The 24452-nt window shown below is 38.9% G+C and overlaps 1 protein-coding gene across 2 annotated transcripts in view; it reads left to right on the top strand.

Moving 5' to 3' along the window:
- Nucleotides 1–24452, top strand: part of LOC308494672 (vascular endothelial growth factor receptor kdr-like) — a 334242-nt gene that overhangs the window by 184103 nt on the left and 125687 nt on the right. For both annotated transcript variants that reach the window (XM_081042530.1, XM_081042529.1), the window contains one exon: nucleotides 9013–9121. In XM_081042530.1, coding sequence (XP_080898656.1) covers nucleotides 9013–9121 — 109 coding nt within the window. The remainder of the gene's footprint in view (nucleotides 1–9012; nucleotides 9122–24452) is intronic.

Below are 24452 nucleotides of genomic sequence, written 5' to 3'. Positions count from 1 at the left end.
CAAAAGAGTCTGGATTTGAGATAAACCCATAAAAGATTGATAGAATACACATTTCTGATTTTTCCCCCAGTAGGTTAAAACATTTCTAGAAGGTAAAGACTAGAATTAGTCTGTATTCTATATTGCCCTTTTAATAACTAACATATGTCAACTATGTCATAGAAATGGGAATCCAAGGATGTGAAATGGACCTATATGGTGGCAACTTTCTACATTTTACATGAAACAGTACAATATTGTCTCTATAAAGACTGTGAAAATTTAAGGATGCGCAATGTAATCCATAGAGCAAAACAATAAAAATATAATTCAAAGAGGAATAGGTAATAAGCTATTACATTAATTAAAATGCAATTATAAAAATGTTCAAATAACTCAAAAGAATGCAGGAAAGGAAGAACAACGAAACAAGACCAAAGAAGACAAATAGGAAACAAATGATAACATGTTAAATCTGAATATGACCATACGATAATTATATTAAACATTTATAGGCTAAACACTGAAATGAATGGGCAGAGATACATGGATAAAAAAGCAAGACTTAACTATATGCCGTGTACAAGAGACACATTTTAAATATGATGCAGATGGATTTAAAATAAATGCATTAAAATATATACCATGCAATCATAAGAAGGCTGGAATGGTTTTATTAATACCAGATAAAATTGACTTCATGACAAAAGTGTTACCAGAGAAAAGAAGGGGCCCTCATAATGATAAAAGGTCAATTCATCAGGAATACATAATAATCACAAGTGTGTGCCTCAAAATGTACAAAGCAAAAACTGACAAAGTTATAGGAAGAAATGAAAAGTTCTACAAAGTAGGTTTTAATATTCTCTCAGAATTGGTAGAACAACTACACAAAAATAATGTAAAGACAGAAAATTTGAACAATGTTCTCAGTCACCTTAGGTTATTGATATTTTTAGAACACTACACGCCCCAAAAAACAGAATGCACATTCTTTGCAAGTGCACACAGTATATTCACCAAGATAACCAGGTGCTAAGCCATAAAACAAGTCTCAAAAATTTTGAAATAAATGCAATCATATGGAGGTTGTTTTCTGATGAGAACATAATTAAATTAGAAATCAATAACAACATGATATCTAGGAAAACCCCAAATATTTGGAAATACCTAACATGATTGCATGAAATTCTCCTGTGGGTTAGTAACTATTAGATGAAGGGAAGGTAAAGAGAACGTTCAAATTTGGGGATGGGGACAATGACTTGTGTTGGCAAATTCTTTTCAGGGCTCTACTAAAGCCTTGGAAGATTAGAAGCTCTGTTCAAAGCTCATTTTTGTTGACCAGGCCTGAGGACCTTTATGCTTAGCTGTTAAAATTTTATGTGAGCACATAGGTTTTCATAAATGGCCTAATTCAGAGTTCCAGACTGAAAATAATGAACACTATCACCTTTGGATTAAAATAGACACAAGCACAAATGCACACACTTCACACACACACGTGCGCATGTGCTCACACTCACAATCACACCATGCATTTCGAATAAAAGATGCTAAACATCTATGGAAACATCTGCATCTTTTATGAAGTCATTTTTCCTCTAGAATAATATGAATTTGGCCTTACTCTTTATGGGCATTCTGTTTCTACACAGGTCTTATTTGATTGAGAGGATGCTTGGGTATCCCAGCTTTGAGCACAGGAGGAAGGCTGCAAAGGGAGGTCTAGGACTTGCTTGTGTTGAGGAGGAAGGTGAAGTTCAGGTACCAAGGATGTCACAATTCTAAAGACCACTGTCATGCAGGGCATCCGGCGGAGTCTCAGCTCCCACTCCCCACATAAGAACGCAGGACATGGTAAGGCCAAAAAGGAACACCCACAAAGCCATAAGTAGGGGAGTCATATCCCTATATTCTCACCAGCGGAATCCGCTTCTCTGTCGCTGCAATTCGCTCTTGCTAGCCCCATTTTTTCTCTTTTGCTAGCGTAGCCACGGCAGTTATATTAGTGGCCAATGGCTCACTGGTTACAGCTGACGGCCAACTAGCCACAGCTGCTGGCCATCCAATCACAGTTGATGGCCATTTACTACCTGAGCCAGCACCTTTCTATGTGAGGCCGAGTGCCTGGAAACTGCTTTTTGGTGTTCTGTCCCCACACCACTCTCTTGTACTACGAAGAGCAATGAATGTATGTCAGTTTGCTATTGCAGCTGTAAGAGATTACAGCAAACTTGGAAGCTTAAAACAACACAAATGTATTATCTTATAGTTCTGTGGGTCCTAAGTCTAGATAAAGTGTTGCTCTGCTGGATCTCTTGCTTAGAGTCTCACAAGGCTGAAATCCAGTTATTGATAAGTCTGCCTTTCTTTCTGGAGGCTTTAATGAAAAATCTGCTTCCAAGTTCATTCAAGTTGTAGGACTGCTGTTACATTTCCTTTTTGGCTGGCGGCTGGGGGTTTATCTCAGCTTCTATAGGCTGCCCACATCCCCTGATCATGGCCCCCTTACTCTAACTTTAAAGCCAGCAACATCACGTTGAATCTTTCTCATGCCTTGAATCTTGCTCTGCCTCCCTCTAATGCTGCATTGCTCTAACTGTTCTGTGTCCCACTTCCACTTTTAAGAACCCATGTGATTACATTGGGCTCACCTGGAAATCCAAGCTAATCTCCCTATTTTAAGGTCAGTTGATTAGCAGCTTTAATTCCACCTGCAAACTCCCTTTTGTCATGTGGAAACATTTTCATGGGACTTAACAGGAGGCAAAAGTCCTGAGGATCAAAATTCATCTTACCATAAGGCATTACCCAATAGAGTGCTCAAGGGACAATTTTGAGTGAGGTCAAAATTTGTTAGCTTGGAGACAAATCTTGGAGAGAAAGAGAATTGGGTAGAGGAAGATTTTTGAGTGATATGTCTTATTTATTTATTTATTTATTTATTTATTTATTTATTTATTTATTTATTTGTCACGCGGGGGACCCTGCTCGCTGCGCCATTTGTCGTGCAGGGTCTCAACTCCCACTTCCCGCCCAAGAACGCAGGACACGGTAAGGCCAAAAAGGAACACCCACGGAGCCATAGATAGGGGAGTCAAACCAATATATTCTCGCTGGTGGCTGGGATGGAGACACAGGAAGCAGGATCTACATAATCTGCCTAACAGCAGTCCGCGCTTGCCAGCCACCATCTTCTTGCTAGCCCCCATTCCATTCCTGCTAGCGTAGCCACAGCCGTTATATTAGTGGCCAATGGCTTACGGGTTACAGCTGACGGCCAACTAGCCACAGCTGCTGGCATCTGATCACAGTTGATGGCCATTTACTACCCGAGCCAGCACCTTTCTATGTGAGGCCGAGAGCCTGGAAACTGTTTTTGGGGGCTTTGTCCCCACATTATTTATTTATTTTTATAGTTTTATTTTATTTTATTTTTACATCCCTCACACCGTGAACCCCCCTCCCCCCATCCACCACCACCCCGACCTCACACCGAACCATCACATTTTACACATAAAATTATAGTTGGCATTCATTAATGTCCAGTCTCTGGTGTACAATGCCATGACCAGGCATCCACAGCATCCCTGAGGTGGTCTCCCAAACAGGACACATGTCCATCGGACACCCAACAAAATCCGCAAACACTATTGAATAAGTTCCCCAAAGTAATTCTCAAAAAACCCTGAGGCCATCCTGGGGTCACCAGCCGCCCCCCAATCCCTTCACCCTTCCCCCCATCCCCAACACCCTCCCCCCCGCCCATCTAACAACTCTCGGTTTTTTGTGTCCCCAAAACTGTTTCTGATTAGTTCATACACATATTCTTTTTTTTAGATTCCGCATATAAGTGAGATCATATGGTACTTGTCTTTCTCTTTCTGACTTATTTCACTTAACATAATGTTCTCTAGATCCATCCATGTTGTTGCAAATGATAAGATTTCTTTTTTCTTTATGGCTGCGTAGTACTCCATTGTATAAATGTAGCACAGCTTCTTAATCCAGTCATCGACCGATGGGCATTTCGGTTGTTTCCATATCTTGGCTATTGTGTAAAGTGCTGCAATAAACATAGGAGTGCATACAGATTTTTGAATTGGAGTTTTGGATTTCTCCAGGTAGATGCCTAGGAGTGGAATTACTGGATCATAGGGTAGTTCTATCTTCAGATTCCTGAGATACCTCCATACTGTTTTCCATAGTGGCTGCACTAATCTGCAATCCCACCAACAGTGCACTAGCGTTCCCTTTTCTCCACATCCCCGCCAGCATTTGTTGTTTGTTGATTTATTGATGATAGCCATTTTGACTGGGGTGAGGTGGTATCTCATTGTGGTTTTTATTTGCATTTCTCTGATGGTTAGTGAGGTTGAGCATTTCTTCATATGTCTTCTTGCCTTCTGTATGTCCTTTTTAGAAAAATGTCTCCTCAAGTCCTCTGCCCATTTTTTAATTGGGTTGTTTGTTTTTTTGGAGTTGAGTTGAGTAAGTTTTTTATAGATTTGTGATATTAATCCCTTATCAGATATATCATTGGCAAATATCTTTTCCCATTCAGTAGGATCCCTTTTTGTTTTATTGATGGTTTCCTTTGCTGTGAAAAAACTTTTTAGTTTGATGTAATCCCACATGTTTATTTTTTCTCTTACTTCCCTCGTGCGAGGGGATATATCAGTGAAAATCTTACTCCGGGTAATGTCCATGAAGTTTCTTCCTATATTTTCTTCAAGATATTTTATGGTTTCAGATCTTATATTTAAGTCTTTAAGCCATTTTGAATTTATTTTTGTATATGGTGTAAGGAGGTGGTCCAGCTTCATTTTCTTGCATGTGTCTCTCCAGGTTTCCCAACAGCACTTATTGAACAGACTGTCTTTACCCCATCGTACATTCTTGCTTCCATTGTCGTAGATTAGATGGGCTGATATATCTTATTTAAAGTTAAACAAAATAAAATTCTTTTTTAAGGCTTAATTTACATCCTCCCTCAAAATGATTTTTGTTCCAGCTCTGGTTATGTATTAATTGTGTGATACCTCAGTAGGTAGCTTGTCTAGGTTAAAGGGAATAGCACAGGTAGTAGGAGGTGTAAGAAACCTAAGAGCTCATCTTGACTATTTTTCACACTCTGCAGATGAGGAAACTGAAATCCAGAGAGGTAATGGTTCTCTAGCCAATTGATGGTAGAACTGGGACTAGAATCCAGGTCCCCTACTCCTGTTACCGGAGAGTGGGCTGTTTTTGTTGAGTGTGCTTTTCTCGGCATGGTGTCCAAGTTCTTGGCATCTCAAGCAAAGAATTGAACAAGACACAGAACTAAAGTGGTAAAAGAGTAGTTTATTAGAAGAGATAGTACACTCCAAAGGATTTGGAGAGGGCCCCGAGCAAAGGCAAGGCTCAAAAGGGTTAAAGGGCTCAGACTGGTGAGCACTTGGAGTTTTTATCCTTTTTTTTTCCTCCAGAATGGACTGTTCCTTTCCTGGCATGGGACCTCTTGATTGACACCTGTGATTGACAAGAGGCAATTACCTCAACTTTTTAGACTGCACATGTTACTTCCCAGAATTCATTCTGTTATAATGATATTAATGAATTTCCAGGCATATGTATGATATTATAATGTGATGGTATAATGAGGCCCAGGTGAAATGAAGGTCGTTGTGGCCTTTACTGCGCAGGTATGAGTGGCAGGTTTAATCTAGTTGGGTATTTTGTACCCATTTGTTCTTCATAGGGGTAGATAATTACAATGAAAAGGGGAAGTTTTGGGTGGAGAGGGAAGGTTTTTATGGGCCGTATCATTCTGTGGGTTGTGTTGGACATGAAGGAATGCAGAAACCCGATGCCTATCTCTAACTGCCTGCCTTGTTTTCCGCTTGAGAGACATGATCCCCATAAAATCTCTATGGGAATTTGAGGGACAGAAGGTCTTGTTTTCTGTATCTGCTTTCTGCTGAGCAGGGGCGTAGAGCTGTCCCTACCTATTGGGGGATTCATGGAAGTCTCACCCTAACTGTTCTCAGATGAGAGGAAGTGGTCTTGAGATCCGCCTGGAAGATCGCGTTGGTTTCTTTGGTTGCGACTGGTAACCTTGCTGGGGCATCCTCCGCATCCCCCAGGCCCACGAATGAGGAAAAATAGATTTTAATTAATCCGTTCAGGTGTTGTTAATTGTCCAGGAGTTAGGCCCGGAACTGGTAGGAGAGAACATTAGGCTTCAACGATTACAATCAACAAGTATGAATCAGAAGTTTTAGGGTAATTATCTAAAGCAGGGATAGGAGCTAAAAAACTGGGGAAACGGAAACATAAGGATGAATGGAAACTTAAATTTTCTATAGGAAAGAAAACGTAAAAGTTTTTCAGTTTCGGGAGGGGGCTACTCGTTGGCCCGTATCACTCCTAGTCCAGTATGTCATATCAAATTGTTCATGTCTCACAGTGGTAAATACAGTTGTATATCTTTTTTTTTTTGACTTGCCAAAGAATTTATTTCAATAAGAGAATAAATAATCTCAGAAGGAAGGTCCATGATTCTGGGAAGAGTGATGGAAAAGAAATTGATCAATATGCAGTTATATCCAAACAAATATTTTTTCATAAAATAATATTAATATCTAACTTTTGGAATTTGGAAAAATAAAAAATTAAATCATTGAAAAAAATGAATCTAAAATATGAGAGAATTGATCTGATTAAGATGTTATATATTTCCTTATATTATTTGGTGATAGGGATAATGATGTTAGTTTTAGACATTATTTTGGAAAACCACTAGGATAAGCACCAAAAGAATAGGAAGAGAGGGTATAGTTTTCAAACCAGTAGAAGAAAAGAATGGATTAAGAAAAATAAACCAAGCAAAGAACTCAAAAGAGCTAAAAAGCAGAAAAAATAGAAAACACACACAAAAAAATGAGAGAATGATTAGATAACCACACCCACTGTTCAAAACACCAGTTAATACAGTTGTATATCTTAAAGATAAAATTTATTTCAGGTCTTCCTTCCTTCTTTCCTTCCTTCCTTCCTGCCTTCTTTCCTGCCTTCCTTCCTGCCTGCCTTCCTTCCCTCCCTCCCTCTCTCTCTCTCTCTCTCTCTCTCTCTCTCTCTCTCTCTCTCTCTCTCTCTCTCTCTCTCTCTCTCTCTCTCTCTCTCTCTCTCTCTGTCTCTCTGTCTCTCTCTCTCCAAAATCCAAAACTACATCATCATAATGGGGATAAATAATTGTGAAAGTAGACACTGTACACTAGCACTGTAAGGGAGTCCAGGTGTTCCTACCCAGTCAATGGCAACATAGGAAAATGGGGCATCTTCAGCTGAAGAAGTAGTCACTTAACTTTCTTTTTCAGGATCTGCATGACAGACCCTGCAGATGCCATAATCCTCAAAAGAAAACATTGTTAAGCAGTCAGACTCTGGTAATGAGCATGACCTGAATCCAAATTGATTATTCTCAACTAAATCCATACCTTGAGATAGGACACGTAAGAAAAAAATAATTTGGTCTAGTTAATATCAATGAGTATATCTTTTCCTCATAAGCCTCTTGGTAAGCTGGTTGTAGAAGAAATATGATTGATGACAGAAGGCAAGTAGGACAAAGCTTATTTTTGCCAATAGAATCCTGAATTTTCACCTGTGCCCCATTCTTAGATAATAAGGTACTTTTTGTTTTTCAGAGCCTACTTATTCAGAGCCTGCTTATCTAGGCCTCTTTCATCTTCTCCATCCACCTTAAAATTATTTTCTACTGATTATCTCCATGACAGTCAATGGATAGGAAAAGAGGAAGACAGATAGTTCAGATTTCTGAGACATTCTAAGCCAAAGACTAGTGGGAAAGAGGTTAACTCTAATGGTTAAAAAAAAATGAGACTTGGATTTTCAACTTTCTTCACATAGATTTATTATTATTATTATTATTATTATTATTATTATTATTATTATTACATTAGCCAGAATGATTATTATCTCTTCTGAATTCCTTTAATTTCCAAAGCAGTAAAATACAGTGGTGAAAAACAGAGGTTCTCCAGTCAAACTATAGTTCTAGATTTCAGTGTCACTTCCATTATTTCCGAGCTTCATGGCCTTCAGTATTTCACCTCTCTCAGCTTTAGTTCCTCATCATTCAAGAAAGGTATTATTAATAGTTTCTACTTTATAGAGTTGTTGGGATTATTAAATTAGATAAAATGAGATAGAAAATATAAAATACTTATCCTTGTGCCCGACACCGAGTACAAAGTATTAAATATTACCTGTTAATATTTTGAAACTTATGCTGACTAGGGAAATTAACTCCCATATGGCAGGCTTGTGAAAGATTCTATATTTATATCAGTTTCCACATGAAATTAGATAATTTCTTATTTTCAGCCCTTTCCAAGAGATCAACATTCAAAGAAGACCTTGAAAAAATGTTTGTTAAATGAATGAATGAATAAATAAATACAGCCCTACTGCCCAGGTAGCCTCATGCATTAGTCAGGATGCCCCCCATTATGCTATGGAAACAAACAACTCCAAAATCTGATTGGTTCAAAACCACAAAGGTTTATATCTTGCCCATGCAATATATTCAATTGCTCATCAGAAGTAGAGATTTTTTTTTTTAAATTTAGGTTGGTGCAAAAGTAATTGTGGTTTTTCCAATTATTTTTAACCTTTTAAACCGCAATTACTTTAACACCAACCTAATAATTGTAGCCATTTAGAGATGTAGGCTGGCAGATTAGCCATTATCTCAAACACTGCTGATTGTTATGCTGGAAAGAAAGCGCTCTGGAGGGTTTAACCATAGCAATTCAAAGTGCTCCAGCTTAAAAAAAGACCAGCATCATTGCCATTCTCAAATCCTTGGCAAGAAATAAGTCACGTGCCGCACTGAACCAGAAGGAATTCAGGAAGGAAAATCTACTATGTGCCTGAAAGGGGTAAGAATCAGAAATATTTGATGAATGGCATTAATATCTACAATGCCTTGTAACTATGACTAATGAATCTCTTTTCTCTCTTTAGACTCTGAGCACCCTGACCATATTGACCAGCAACATTTCTGGTATATATTACTGCACAGCTGTAAACAAGGTTGGCACTGATGAGAGAAGCATACAATTCTATGTCTCAGGTAAATTCTGAACCAGAGAGGGTAAAACAGACAGGATAAATGTTTCATGACGTGTTTAAAGATGCATGAAAAATGAACTTTTTCTCAAATCTAGGCCTGCAAAGTTGACTGAGAATCTGTAATTGAAAGCTCATTATATGAGTTTAAGGCAGAGTTCTGCTGAAATGCAAATATCCTGGAAGTGGAAACACATTAAGTCAGTATTAGACATGAACGTCTTAGCAGAATCTGATTGTTATAACTTTCCTTTGGATTTTAGTGTAAGTTTTTTATTTACTTATTGGGATTACAATTGTTAGTAAAATTACATAGATTTCAGGCGTACAATTCTATATTACATCATCTATAAATACCATTGTGTGCTCACCACCCAGAGACAGTTCTCCTTCTATCACCATATATTTGATCCCCATTATCCGCATCTCCCACCCCCACACCCATTACACTCTGGTAACAACTCATTACACTCTGGTAACCACTAAAATGTTGTCTCTGTCTATCAGTTTTTGTTTTTCATTTGTTTGTCTTGTTCTTTTGTTGTTTTTGGTTTATATACCACATATCAGTGAAATCATATGGTTCTCTGCTTTTTCTATCTGACTTATTTCACTTAGCATTATACTCCCAAGATCCATCATGTTGTCACAAATGTTCCTATATCATCTTTTTTTACCGCCAAATAGTATTCCATTGTGTGTATATACCACAACTTCTTTATCCATTCATTTATCGAAGGACATTTTGGTTGTTTCCATATCTTGGCCACCGTAAACAAAGCTGAAATGAACATTGGAGCACATGTGTCTTTATGGATAAATGTTTTCAGATTTTTTGGGTATACCCAGGAGAGGGATTGCTGGGTCATATGGTAATTCTATCCGTAATTTTTTGAAGAACCTCCACACTGCCTTCCATAATGGTTACACCAGTCTGCATTCCCACCAACAGTGTATGAGGGTTCCTTTTTCTCCACAGCCTCTCCAAACACTTGTTATTATTTGTCTTGTTGATGACAGCCATTCTGACTGGGGTGAGGTGATATCTCATTGTGGTTTTTATTTGCATTTCTCTGATGATTAGTGATGATGAGCATTTTTTCATATGTCTATTTGACATTTACATGTCCTTTTTGGAGAAATGTCTCTTCAGATCTTCCGCCCACTTTTCAATTGGGTTGTTTGTTTTTTGTTGTTGAGTTTCATGAGTTCCTTGTCTATTTTGCATATTAGACCCTTATCGGAGGCACTGTTTGCAAAAATATTCTACCATTCAGTTGGTTGGCTCTTTATTTTGTCAATTGTTTCTTTTGATGTGCAGAAGCTTTTAAGTTTCATATAGTCCTATTTGTTTATTTTACCTTTACTTCCATGCCTTTGGAGTCAAATTCATAAAATGCTCTTTGAACACAAGGTCCATAAGTTTAGTAACCATGTTTTCTTCTATGCAGTTTACTGTGTCAGGTCTCATGCTTAAGTCTTTGATCCATTTTGAATTTGGTGCATGGTGACAGATAGCAGTCTAGTTTCATTCTTTTGCATATGGCTATCCAATTCTCCCAGCAGCACTTATTGAAGAGGCTGTCTTTTCTCCATTGTATGTTTTTAGCTTCTTTGGCAAAAATTATCTGTCCATATTTATGTGTTTTTTTTCTGGGATCTCAATTCTATTCCATTGGTCTATGTGTCTGTTTCTCTGCCAATACCATGCTCTTTTGATTATTGTAGCCCTGTAGTACAAGCTAAAGTCAGGGAGTGTGATACCTCCAGTATCGTTCTTTTTAAAAAATATTGCTTTGGCTATTCGGGGTCTTTTGTGGTTCCAAACAAATCTGATGATTTTTTGTTCTATTTCTTTAAAAAATGCCATTGGGATTTTGATGGGGATTGCATTAAATCTGTATATTGCTTTGGGCAATACGGCCATTTTAACTATGTTGATTCTTCCAATCCATGAGCAAAGAATATCTTTCCATTTCTTTGTGTTTTCTTCAATTTCTTTCAAAAATGTCTTATAGTTTTCAGCGTATAAATCCTTCACATCCTTGGTTAAGTTTATATCCCTAGGTATTTTATTCTTTTTGCTGCAATTGGAAAATGAATTGTTCTTTGCCTTTCTTTTTCTGAGATTTTATTGTTAGTGTATAGGAATGCAATGGACTTTTGTACGTTGATTTTGTAGCCAGCAACTTTACTGTATTTGTTGATTGTTTCTAAAAGCTTTTTGGTGGAGTCCTTAGGGTTTTCTATATATAGCATCATCTCATCTGCAAAGAGTGATAAATTCACTTCTTCATTTCCAATTTGGATGCCTTTTATTTTTTTCTCTTGCTTTATTGGTCTGGCAAGGTCTTTCAACACTGTGTTGAAAAGTACAGGTGGTGGGGACAGCCTTGTCGTGTTCGTGAACATAGAGCAAAGGGCTTCAGTTTTTTACTGTTAATTATTATATTAGCTAGGGGTTTGTCATATATGGCCTTTATTACATTAAGGTATTTTCTTTCTATACCTATTCTATTAAATGTTTTAATCATAAAGGATGTTGTACCTTACAAAATGCTTTTTCTGCATCAATTGATATAATCATATGATCTTTGTCCTTTATTTTGTTTGTGTGATGTATCACATTGATGGATTTGCAGATTTTGAACCATCATTGTGCCACAGAGATGAACCCCACTTGGTCGTGATTGATAATCTTTTTGATGAATTATTGTATTCGATTTGCTAGAATTTTGCTTAGGTTCTTTGCATCTGTACTCATCAGAGATATTGGTCTGTAGTTTTCTTTTTTTGTGTTGTCCTTACAAGGCTTTGGTATCAGGGTAATGTTGGCCTCATAAAATGAGTTAGGGAGTACTGTCTCTTCTTCAATATTTTTAAAAGTTTGAGCAGGATTTGTATTAGATCCTCTTTGAAGATTTGGTAGAATTCACTAGTGAAACCATCTGGTCCAGGACTTTTGCTTTGGGATGTTATTGGATGACTGTTTCAATTTCGTTACTGGTGATCGGTCAGTTTAGATTTTCCAGTTCTTCATGGTTCAGCCTAGGAAGGCTATATGTTACTAAGAACTTGTCCACTTCTTCTAGGTCATTGAATTTGGTGGCATATAGTCTTTCATAGTATTCTTGCGTGATCCTTTGTATTTCTGTGGTGTCCGTGATAACTTCCCCTTTTTCATTTCTGATTTTGTTAGTTAGTGTCTTCGCTCTTTTTATCTTAGTTAGTCTAGCCAAGGGTTTTGTCAATTTGTTAAATCTTTTCAAAGAACCAGCTCTTTATCACATTAATTTTTTTCTATTGTCTTTTTGTTCTCTATTTCATTTAGTTCTGCCCTGATTTTCGTTATTTCCTTTCATCTGCTGACCTTGGGTTTCATTTGTTCTTCTTTTTCTAGTTCTTTAAGGTGTATCATGAGGTTATGTATTTGGGATTTTTCTTGTTTCTTAAGATAGGACTGTAATGATATAAATTTCCCTCTTAAAACTGCTTTCACTGCATCCCAAAAATTTTGGTAGAATGTATTTTCATTGTCATATGTTTCTATGTATCTATGATCTCTCCTCATATTTCTTCTTTGACCCGGTCATTCTTTAAAAGTATGTTGTTTAATCTCTATGTATTTGTGGTTTTCGCTGCTTTCTTTTTGCAGATGATATCCAATTTCCAAGCCTTGTGATCAGAGAATATGCTTGGTATGATTTCAATCTTCTTAAATTTGCTGAGGCTGATTTTATGTCCCAACATATGGTTTATCCTTGAGAATGTTCCATGTACACTCGAAAAGAATGCATAGTCGAATGTTTTAGGATGAAGTGCTCTATACATGTCAATTATGTCCATTTCATCTAATGTGTCATTTAGGGCTGCTATTTCATTATTTATTTTCTGTTTGGATGATATATCCATAGCTGTCAAAGATATATTTAAGGCCCCCGGTATAATTGTGTTTTGGTCAATTTCTCTGTTTAGTTCTGTTGGTAGTTGCTTGGTATATTTCAGTGCTCCCTGATTGGGGGCATAAATATTGATGACTGTTATGTCTTCTTGTTGTATAGTCCCCTTTACTATTATGAAATGTCCATCTTTGTCTCTTGTTACCTTTTTCACCCTGAAGTCTGTTTCATCTGATATCAGTATGTTTCATCTGATATCAGTATGACTACACCTGATTTTCTCTGGAAAACATTTGCTTGTAGTGTCAATTTCCACCCTTTCACTTTGAGTCTATGCTTGTCCTTGTAGCTGAGATGTGTCTCTTGGTGACTGCATATGGTTGGGTTTAGATTTTTGATCCAATCTGGTACTCTGTGTCTGTTTATTGGTGAGTTCAGTCCATTTACATTTAGGGTGATTATTGATATGTGAGGATTTCCTGTCATTCTATCTTTAGTTTTCTGGAAAGGCTGTGTCTCCATTGTTTCTTTGACTTTTTGTTGTTGTCTATTATTTCTCTGTGGTGGTATTCTATGATGTTTCCCTCTGTTTCTTCTTTTATTACAGTACGTATTTCAGTTCTGGATTTTTGTGAGTGCTTACCCTTAAGATTATGTAAAAGAGTGTTTGATAATTATATTATTCCGTTTTCTTAAGCATGCTTACTTTCTCCATTCCCATATTCCAGTTCAGGCCTTTACTGGCCCCCGTTTTATGTTTTGTTTGCCACAAATTGTCCCCGTTGATGGTGGTCAAATAGTCTCCTTTAGTATTTCTTGTAGTGCAGGTCGTGTATTAGAAAATTCCCTTAGCTTTTGTATGTCTGGAAAGGTCTTTATTTCTCCTTCATGTCAAAAGGATATCTTTGCTGGATTCGTTATTCTTGGCTCATAATTTCTCTCTGTCAATAGTTTGAATATTTGGTTCCACTCCCTCCTGGCTTGTAGAGTTTCTGCTGAAAAATCTGATGATAATCTAATGGGCTTTCCTTTGTAGGTTACCGTCTTCTTTTCCCTGGCTGCCTTGAGGATTTTTACTTTGTCGTTGATTTTGGATAGCTTCAATACAATGCCTTGGAGAAGGCTTTTCAGGATTGAGATAATTAGGTATTCTATTTGCTTCTTAGATTTGAGCATCCAGTTCTGTCCACAAGTTTGGGAAGTTCTCATCGACTATTTGTTTGAATATATTCTCTGTTCCCTTCTCTCTTTCTTATCCTTCTGGTATGCCCATTGTTCTTATATTGATCTTTCTGATGGAGTCAGAAAGTTCTTGTAGAGTTCTTTCATTTCTTTTAAGTCTGAAATCTCTTTTTTCTTCCATCCATGTCATTTCCAGGTTTCTGTCTTCAATGTCACTGATTCTTTCCTCCACCTGGTCAACTCTATTACCTAAGCTGGTTACTTCATTCTTAACTTCTTCTATTGAGTTCTTAATCTCCAGTAATTCTATTTGGTTCTTTTTCAAAATTTCAATCTCTTTTGTTAAATGCTCATTGTTCTTTGATTGTATTTCTGAGTTCATTAAACTGCCTTTCTTGTGTTTTCTTGCATCTCGTTCAGTTTTTTCAGAATTGCAATCTTGAATTCTCTGTCATTTAAATCACATATTTCCATATCTCTAAGTTCCTTTTCTGGAGACTTCACTTTCTTTCTGAGCTATCTTGTTGCCTTGGTTATTCATGGCAATCACTGATTTACTATTTCTCTTCCTAGACATCTACAGGAGTGGCTTCTGCAACAGGTTGATAGGTATGCGAAGAGCTTTTGAAATCCCAAAGCTCTTTCTGCACCAGATTCAGAGCCCGTTTGTTTCAGCAGTTCTGTTTACTCCTGCAGGGATCCGCCCAGATAGGTGGGGCCAGAGGCGGGGTGAGATGTGAGAGGTGGCCCAGAGCAATGGTGGCGACCACCACCACAGCCAGTCCTGCTTCCACAGCTCCCTCCCCTTTGCCGGAACTAGTTCAGCTGCGAATCTTTGTCTGCGGTCCACAGTTCTCAGAGCAGCAAATATTCTGTCCTTTGATCTGACACTGCTACTTTATAGCTTCTAGTACCGGGCAGGAGGGTGCGGGGCAAGCTCTGGGAGGGTAGGGAGGGGTCTGCTAGTCTCTGTGCCTAAGGCTTCCATTCTCCGCTCGGCAGTGAGGGCTTAAACCACCGATTTCAGCCCTCTTCCCTCAGTCTTTGCTCCGGGGTCTGCCGTGAGTGAGCGTTGGACTCAGCCGTGTTATATGCTGCCCCCTCAGCCCTGTGGGCCATAAGCGGAGCCCTAGCAGTCCGAGTCCTTCGGTAGTCCCGGGAGCAGCGAGCTCTGAGCACTGAGCTAGGTCTGTGTCCTGTGCCCACGTCTCCTCACTTCTCCTCTCCCTCCTCCCCCGCTCACGCGATTCACCCACCTGGAGGTAATTTCAGTAGTTGGCCTCTTCGTCTTGCCTGTCTGCTCTGCAGGGAGTCCTTTGTGGAGTTATTGTTGTCCGATTCATTGTAAATTCCAGGGGAGCGGTACAGAGGCTCACCTCACGCCGCCATTTTTTCCCATTTCATTTCACACTTCTTGTTCACTACTTGTATAATGATGGTTGTATAATGATGGTCACAGTGTAGTTTATCATACAGGCAAAAACAAGTGAAAGTTTAGGAATGACAGGTGGTGAGAGGAAGTAAGTTCTCTGGAGATTTTTAGTTTAAGACAACCTCACTCCTAAATTATCTTTTCTGGAAGATGGGGCTGAGACCCCAGAGAAAACAGTACGATGTACCATGGATAGCTCACCTTGACAAGTCAGGTGTGAAGAATTACCAGAACTGAGCAGTTTCATTCAGCTGAGAGCTTGTACAACTTCTGGAGTGAAGTTGGAGAACTGAACACAATGGATGATTTATTGGCATAAACACCTGCTACTATAGATAGCTGCTGAGTTCCAATTGGCTCATGGCTTTCCCAAAACAAGGGCTTCTGAAGACATTCTGGAAACCTAAGATCAATGAGTCTGCCTTTCATATTCTGGAGACTGATGGATTCATACATAGTAATAATAACAATAGCCACTGCTAACATTCATTGAGCTCTTCCTATGTGCCAGGTACTATACTATATGCTTTCAATGGTTTAATGCAACTAATTCACACGACAATCTTATTAAGTGGGCACTGTTGTTTTACATATAAAGTAACTGGAGTAAAGCTCAAATATAGCTAGAATGAGGTGGAGCTAGGTGGCATGGCTGCAGAATCTATACTCTTAACAACTTACTTAATCTTTGAACTCACCAAATCACTGAGGCAACCTGTAGTATATGGAGAAATTGACATGGCTTCTATAAAAAAAACCTCTTCCAAGACTCACACTGTGAAGCAAAGCACCCTGATGGTCAGGGCAAAAGCCCTATTGGCCTAGCTTCTGAACAAATACGTCGCTTTTTGCTTGAGAAAAGTGGTTACTCCTTGATAACCACTGCTGCCACAATTCTGGCCTCAGAGGGATTCTGTTCCCCTATTAATACTCAGGGCTAAATATGGAAAAGGGGTCATTTCCTTGATTCTCTGTAGCTCAGCTGGATCAAAGTGGAATTATTCAAAATTATTTTATTGAAAGTTATGACAAACTGAAGAAATATAACCGCTTAGGAGAGTGTCATAAATCTGGACAACCTGACTCATCTTCAGCTCATGATTCACCACAGAGATCCCTTTTCAGCTTACTCAAAGACAGTTTCTGTGTAGCAGAAAACAGTTTATATTTCTATCCCCAGAGTCTGGGGATCCTTAGATTCCTTGAAGCCCAGGACAAAGCTCTCCTTTCTAGCTTATTCTAGTAGTATTCTCTATGTTTTTGTTTCTGTTGATTTCTTGGATACTAAAATATTACTCCTGAAAATAATATCATAGCCATCCTCTAGGGGAGAACTTATCCATATAGGCCTCATCAAGATGAACTTCTTAGATTGTATGGTACAGCAAGCCACAGTGTAATGTTCATACAGAAAGTGTACACACACAGAAAGAGTCATTTCTTTATAGATCCTGATGTGGGAAATCAGGCCTGCCTCACTTATGGGAATTATTTGAGAGGATACATGTAGCTAAGAAAGAAACATTGGACATAATTCATTTAGACTTTCAGAAAGCCCTCTGAGTAGAAACTTTAAGAATATTCCACCATAGAGACAACATAAAGGAAAAAAGTCACAATGATATTGGAAGAATGATTTATATAAATGGAACAAAAGAAGACCTTCTCTGGTTGAGGATATATAAATAACAGTGTGTGCTCTGGAATTTGTTCTGAGAACAGTCTTCTTGATCTGAAAAGAGGGTTCACAGTGATAGTTTCCAAGCTTACAGGTGATACTAAGCATTTTTAGATGGTGCAAAGCGGAGCCAACAGGGAGACACTTCAGGATGATTTCAGGAGACAATGGGCCCAGGAACTAAGGACAGCAGTCAGGCCAGAAAATTGGTGAGGGGAATGAAGAGCAGTTTAAGTCTAAACCATCCTGGCCTCTCTCTTATTCTCTCCAAGTCCTATACAAAAAGTAATAATAAGGTTGACAGGGTAGCCCTGTGCTTGTAGTTTTAATAGAAAGAATGGGCTGGAAGACAGAGGACTGGACTACGTCTCATAGTAGGCCTGGGATCTGTGAGTGAACAGATGTTTCTGCCACCACACATACATGAGAATGAGTCATTGAGAATGGAGGCAGCAAATTCAGTCTTTTCCATTTTTTTTTTTCTGGACAGCAACTTCTTTCTTTTCTCAAGTCATGTAATAGCTGTATGGGAAACAGCTGGAGTGAGCTGAGAAAGGTTCAAGGAGAATGTCCTAACAGAAAAGCATGGGCTCCCAATTGAGGGAAAGGCTGGGGAGGAGGAAGCTTGTGTATTCTGAATAAAACAGAATGATTTCTTAAAATCCCTGGCGGCACACTGCTCTGCTGGACACACATAATTCCTGTCCCTGTCCTGGCTGCCCAGAAAAAGAGACTGTTTTGTGTCTTACCCTTTATCTTCAGAAAGACAGAAAGGAATAAACAAATGTGCAGACACTTGGCACTCCTGACTGCCAAATGTCAAACATGGGAAGTGGTCCCCAAGGGAGATAGGACTGTTCAAGCAACTCACCCTACTTCTCAAACACCATCACAATTATGCATAAAATATACTGAATTTAACTGTAATTTCATTGCTCTAATTTCAGCTTCTTCTCCCACTCTCATTCTGTTCTCCATGGAAACAGGCTGGTGATCCAACTTTCAAACACCCTTTCCTAGACTTAGAGATTATTATGCACCCCAATCAGCTTGATTTTCCCTAAGTAGCTCAGATTAAAAGGCTGAAAGACTTTGTTTATGCATCAGTCATCTTCATTACCAATGACTGCCCCATCTAATTTATTCTGGGGAGGTGGGGCGAATAGGGTGGTGCTAGGTCATAGGAAAACTATACTCCAATACCAAAGGAGAATTATAAATGAGAAATTAGAAAACCAGTGATATAGTCTTGGCTCTATTGCTAAACCTGGTTGTATGATCTTGGTAAATTGTTTCCCTTCCCTTGGACTCATCTTGCCCATCTATAGTATGAGGGGAAAAACAACAATAGTGGAGATAAGCTGATGCAACTGCAATTCCATAACAATGACTTTGGGAAAAGTCTTAAGATATAATGTTTGGAGCATAGGAAGACAGAAGGAGATGGAAAGACGGAGGGGTGGGAGATGAGGAAGGAAAGGATCTCTGTTCTTGCTATTCCAGACTGAAAATCTGCCCTCTGTTACTTTGACATTTTATTAATTTTTCCACTTATATAAATATTTGTGTCTATTCATTAGCACATTTCTGACATGTTTACAAGACATCTGATATGTTATTTCAGATCATTTTGCCCCTCTTTTGCCTAGCCCAAACCAGAGGCAGCTGGACTGTCCCAATAGCTTCAGAAACAGAAACCATGGAATGTAGAAGTTTTAAATTAAATCATTCATAGATAAAACCCCGGGAAACTAAGACCTTATTGTTATTATTACTGTTGTTGTTGTTATTATAATTATTATTTGCAAATGCATAATAAGCCAAGCAAAACCTTCTTTCTTCTGTCATTTTCTAAGATCAGCTTAGGTGCCCAATGTAGGTGGCTGCCTTAACTGAGGAGAGGGACCTCAGATGACGGTATAGATTTTCTCAGGGCTCTTTCACATGATGATGACTTCGTGGTCTTAGGGGAAATTTACCATATGTACAAGCAAGTTTCCAGGAAAGGGCATCCCCACCCTGATCCCAAGCAACCCAGAGCACAGTGTCAGCAAGGAAAATCTGTAAAGATTTGGCTTTACAAATGTAATTGCAGACAGTTTCTACCAGCTCTTTTCTCTGTCCCCATTGGTGGTTAGAGCCTTGGGCCACCACAGTTTGCTGCAAACTGAGTTTCTTTCTCCTCTAGAAGGAATGACTGTTCTAAGCTCACATGCTTAAGCCCCAACACAACAGAGGGACTACTGTTGTCAAGTTGCTTCTCAGCGTGGAGGACTACTGATCTGAATAGGACCTCTCTGATCAGATAACATGAGAAAAGTAACAGTCACATTCAAAACCTCTCTGCCAGAGCATATGTCCAAAAGAAGCAGTGGAATGAAGTAGAATTGAACCCCTTCTAATCTGTGTTGTTCAGAATATAAAAAAAGATAACCCACAAGGATTCTCTGCCTGAGCCTGACAGTGGAAGTGACATATGAACTACTCATCTTTTCCAGATATAATTAAACTGAGTATTAAAAACATAGGCACCTAAAAGATGAAGAGTGTAGTACAAACTCAAAGTGGAGTCTCCAAACTCTTTATCCTAAAGCTAAGCACTAATGGCATAAGTGGGACTTTTCCCGAGTATAACTCAAGTCCGTGGAGGATTCTTGTTTTCAAGCAAATTAATGCTTTTTGAATGGTTTCACCTTTGCCCCAACTCAAAGTTGTTATTTTTAATAATTACAACCAAAAGCACATGTCTAATCATCTATTTTCATTCACTGAGCTTGTCTGTAATTTTTTATGGCCAATGACTGTAGTTTGAAACCTGTTCTTTTAGGGAACAAACAGCTAGTTTAAAGAGACTGAGCTGTTACAAGCTGATAATTTGGGCTCAGAGGACCTTTGGCAACTGCCATGGTTTATATCTGAGTTTCAGCAATGCTAAAACAAGTGCAAAAAAGCTGGAATTCAGATACCCAAAACCCCTCGACTGCCTCTGGCAATCTTCCAAAGACTTTGATGTATATGACCTCATTTCTTTCCCATTTGTCACAAAAATCAATGGCATTGTGGTTTTCAGATAGATTTGGGATTTCACAAGATGCTCTGTACTTCCCATATGCCTCAGATGGGGAGTTTTCTGGACAGCGTTTGACTTTTCCAGAAGCAAATTGCATGGGAGGGTATTCCTAGAGAATTAAGGGCAAAAGAAATAGAGTGTAGAAAAGCTTTTGTTATTTGTCCCCTTTCAATGTCCTAGAATTGCACATTGCCAAGATCCTAAAGTTCCTTATAGATCACCTAGTCCAGACTTCCTCTCCTTTCTCCTAATGCTTCAATTACAACCACAACATTTCCTCCAAGGATTCATTTAACTTCAACTTGAGTGTCTCCAGTGATAGAGAACTTTTGTGTTTCCCTGAAAATAAGACCTAACTGGACGATCAGCTCTAATGCATCTTTTGGAGCAAAAATTAATATAAGACCTGGTCTTATTTTAATATAATATAAGACTGGGTCTAATAATATAATATAATATAATATAATATAATATGATATGATATAATACTGGGTCTTATATTAATTTTTGCTCCAAAAGATGCATTAGAGCTGATGGTCTGGCTAGGTCTTATTTTCAGGGAAATACGGTTTTCCCCTACTTCCTGAGGCAGCCTTCTCCTTCTTGGGGCATGTCTATTAGAAAGTTTGTCCTTATACTAAATTTGCTTCCATCCACACTCCTAATCTCACTGAAGTCGCAACAAAGCCTGTCTGCTTACTCTTCCTAGTAACAGACCTTCAAAGATCTGAAGACAAAAATATCCAGATTTTAATCCCTTCATCTGGTCCCCATAAGTCATGATTTCTAGGGTGCACACTATGAAAAAATAAGTATTTTATATGTATGAGTCATTGGAGACATCTATATTAGGCTGAGGTGGGAGAAATAAGGCAGTGACACATCCTCTGAAACATCAGGCTTGAAACTCATTCATTCATACAGCCATATAGGGGAAGGGAAAGAAAGAGAAAGGAGGGAAATTAGGGCTAAAATGCAGCCAGCAAAACTAGCTACCACTTCCTGTTAGATTCACCGGTCAGGTCAATTTCAGTCATGCAAACACAGCAACCTTCTTGTCTCTCTCCTAAAAAGCTTTAAATGTCAATGTCTTAGTCAGCTTAGGCTCTCATAACAAAATACCACAGACTGGATGGTTTAAAGAACAGGAATTGATTTCTCACATTTATTGAACCTGGGGAAGTCCAATTAACATGCTGTCCAATTTGCTTCCCAGGTAAGGGCTCTCTTTCTGGCTTGCAGAGAGTGGAGAGAGAGAAGATTCTGTTCTCTCTTCCTCTTAGAAGGACACTAATTCCATCATAATCGCTTTCCCCTGATGACCTCATATAAACCTCAAATTACCTCTCAAAGGCTCCACCTCCAAATAGCATCACATTGGGGGTTAGTACCTCAATATATGAATTGGGGGGCACAAAAATTTAGTCCATAATAATCAAGTATCTCATCCATTCCAGTACTCAGTTCTTTGTTAAATAAGGCACTATTAGGTTCAGAGACTATAGCTGAAAAATACCTTCATGGCATGGAATTCAGGGCTTTGCTTTTACCTTTCACAATTTCAGACATGCATGAGAACTTTTGTCAGGAAGCATGACCCAGCCTGGCCTGAAGCATGCCTGTTCACCTTCATGAGACCCTCTGGCCTTTTGGAGCCTGACTATATAATAGTTTTAAGTCTAGTAACTATAGCTATGCTAAACTCATCTCCCAAAAGGCAGTCTCCAGGATCCCCATCAATATCTTGTTGTCAACTGCATTACAGAAAAGATGATCATTACATACAACATCTTAAAACATTGGTCAATGATTGATGAGTGTTCATAAAGTGCTTTGTAATAGCCAAGATGGGATTCCTTACCTGAAGTAGTTTTATACTCTAAGGAGTCAAGACAAGATAATGAGTGAGACAAGATGGAAAATAATGAAAAAGACTCAGGGACACTTATGAGAATAAAAATATATTATGTGATAGTTTGCTCTAAATTTTGAAGTACAGTCAATGCATATTATTTTCCTTCCTATTCTTGATAAGGTATCTTCAAGCATCATACAAACCAACTGATAATAAAGAGAAACATGTAACAAATACTTCAAGGCATTATGTATATAATGTCAGATAGTATTAGCACAGAAAAGGGAGTGGTCAGTTTGGGCAGGGGCAGCCAAAGGGGCTTCAAAAAGACCAGAACAGTGATGGATAAATAGGTATGATTCACGAAAACAGAGAAGTTGGGAATGGCATTTCAAGAGAAGAAGGTGGCATGAGCAAAAGGTATACAGGTTGGAATTGATCAATCAACACTCATTCATTCTACCAATATTTATTAAACATCTGTGACATGATAAGTACTGTGCTAGATGTTAGGGCTATAGCACTGACTAAAACTTGTGTGGTCCTTGTCCTCATAGAGTTTAGATTGCAATGATAAAAAGAAACAATAAATAAATGAATAGCCATTTTGTACTTGTGATAAATGCATGAGAGAGAGAATAGTTAGGTAGAGAGGGGAAGCCTACTTTATAGTGGGTGGTCAGAGAAGACCTATATGAGGAGGTAACTTTTAACTTGACACTAAAAGATTACCAGAAGCCAATGTAATATAATTGTGGAACATGTGGAACAATTGAGCATGTGAGAACAGATTTATGGAGAAGCTGGATGACATGGTTGGTGAGGAAGAGTGGGGCCTTAGAGGGGCCTACCTTGAGGGAGGAATATAAACTTTATCTGGAGGCAGTGAGGAGTCATTGAGAGCTTTGGAAAGGGGTTTTGATCAAAGTTATTGTGGGGACAGAGCCTCAGAGAGCAGTTTCCAGGCTCTCGGCCTCACATAGAAAGGTGCTGGCTCAGGTAGTAAATGGCCACAACTGTGATTGGATGGCCAGCAGCTGTGGCTAGTTGGCCGTCAGCTGTAACCAGTGAGCCGTTGGGTACTAATATAACTGCCATGGCTACGCTAGCAAAAAATGGGGGCTAGCAAGAAGATGGTGACTGAGCTGGCAAGAGCGGATTGCAGTTAGCACGGTGGATAACAGTTAGCAAGTGGAGTCGGTCAGTTGGCAGAAAAGCCCACATCAGGTCACACGTCGTTTGAATCCAGTCTCCAGTGACACTATAGTGGTGTGACTCCCCTACCTATGTCTCCATGGGTGTTCCTTTTTTGCCTCACCATATCCTGTGTTCTTATGTGGGAAGTGGGAACTGACACCCCGCAGGCCTGCCCGCATGACAGTTATGGTTCAGGAAGATAAATGAGGTGGCTTGAGGAAATTAGTTTGGAGAATGGTGTGACTGGAGGAGAGCAACTCAGTTAGGGAAACATTATAATTGTCCAGACATAAGGTAATGACTGCCCAGACTAGGATAACTGCATAGTGGAAACTGAGAGGAAAGGTGAAGTGAAAGCTGTGACAAAGGAACAATTGATAGGACTTAGCAACTGATGGGAGGTGGAATGCAGAAGGTGAGGGAGAGAGAAGAATCAACCATGATAGTGAGCTTTTAATCATTGGTTATAGGAAATAGATGTCTTCCACCAGAGAAAAATTCAAAAGACGAGTTGTTCTGAAGGAGAAATAGTCAGAGGTTTTGTTGAGTTATTGTTGACATGTTAGTGTCAACAATCCCCAAGTGGAAATGTCCAGTAGACAAATGGCAATGTGGCCTAAGAGTGGCCATAGAGAAAAACAATAGCTCCAAATTAGGCATGTGATTATGGGAACAAAAAAATTAAGGGATGGGAGAAATTATCCTGTATTCAGCAATCACCTATTAATGCCTGAGTGGGTCTTCTGCATTAAAAACTTGATGCTGGGATTCAGGGCTATGGAGGTTCACTACCGAGTGGGTTAGATAACAGGGGCACAGATTTTGAAAGCTGTCAGCTCAGTTGTTCAGCCAGCCATATTCTTCAGTCAAGAACATCACAGCTGTGAATGATCAAGAGGTAGACTTTATCAAGATAAATATTGGTACAAGGGACATTAAGCAAATCTTGGGGTGCTGGAAGCAAGTAGCCACAAGAAATGATAATACAATTGTATGACAGGTAGAATGTTTTAATCATTTAA

Source organism: Rhinolophus hipposideros, assembly GCF_964194185.1.
Source record: "Rhinolophus hipposideros genome assembly, chromosome: X".
Taxonomy (NCBI): Eukaryota; Metazoa; Chordata; class Mammalia; order Chiroptera; family Rhinolophidae; genus Rhinolophus; species Rhinolophus hipposideros.
The sequence above is the reverse complement of the archived record's forward strand: the minus strand, read 5'-3'. Positions and strand labels throughout refer to the sequence as shown.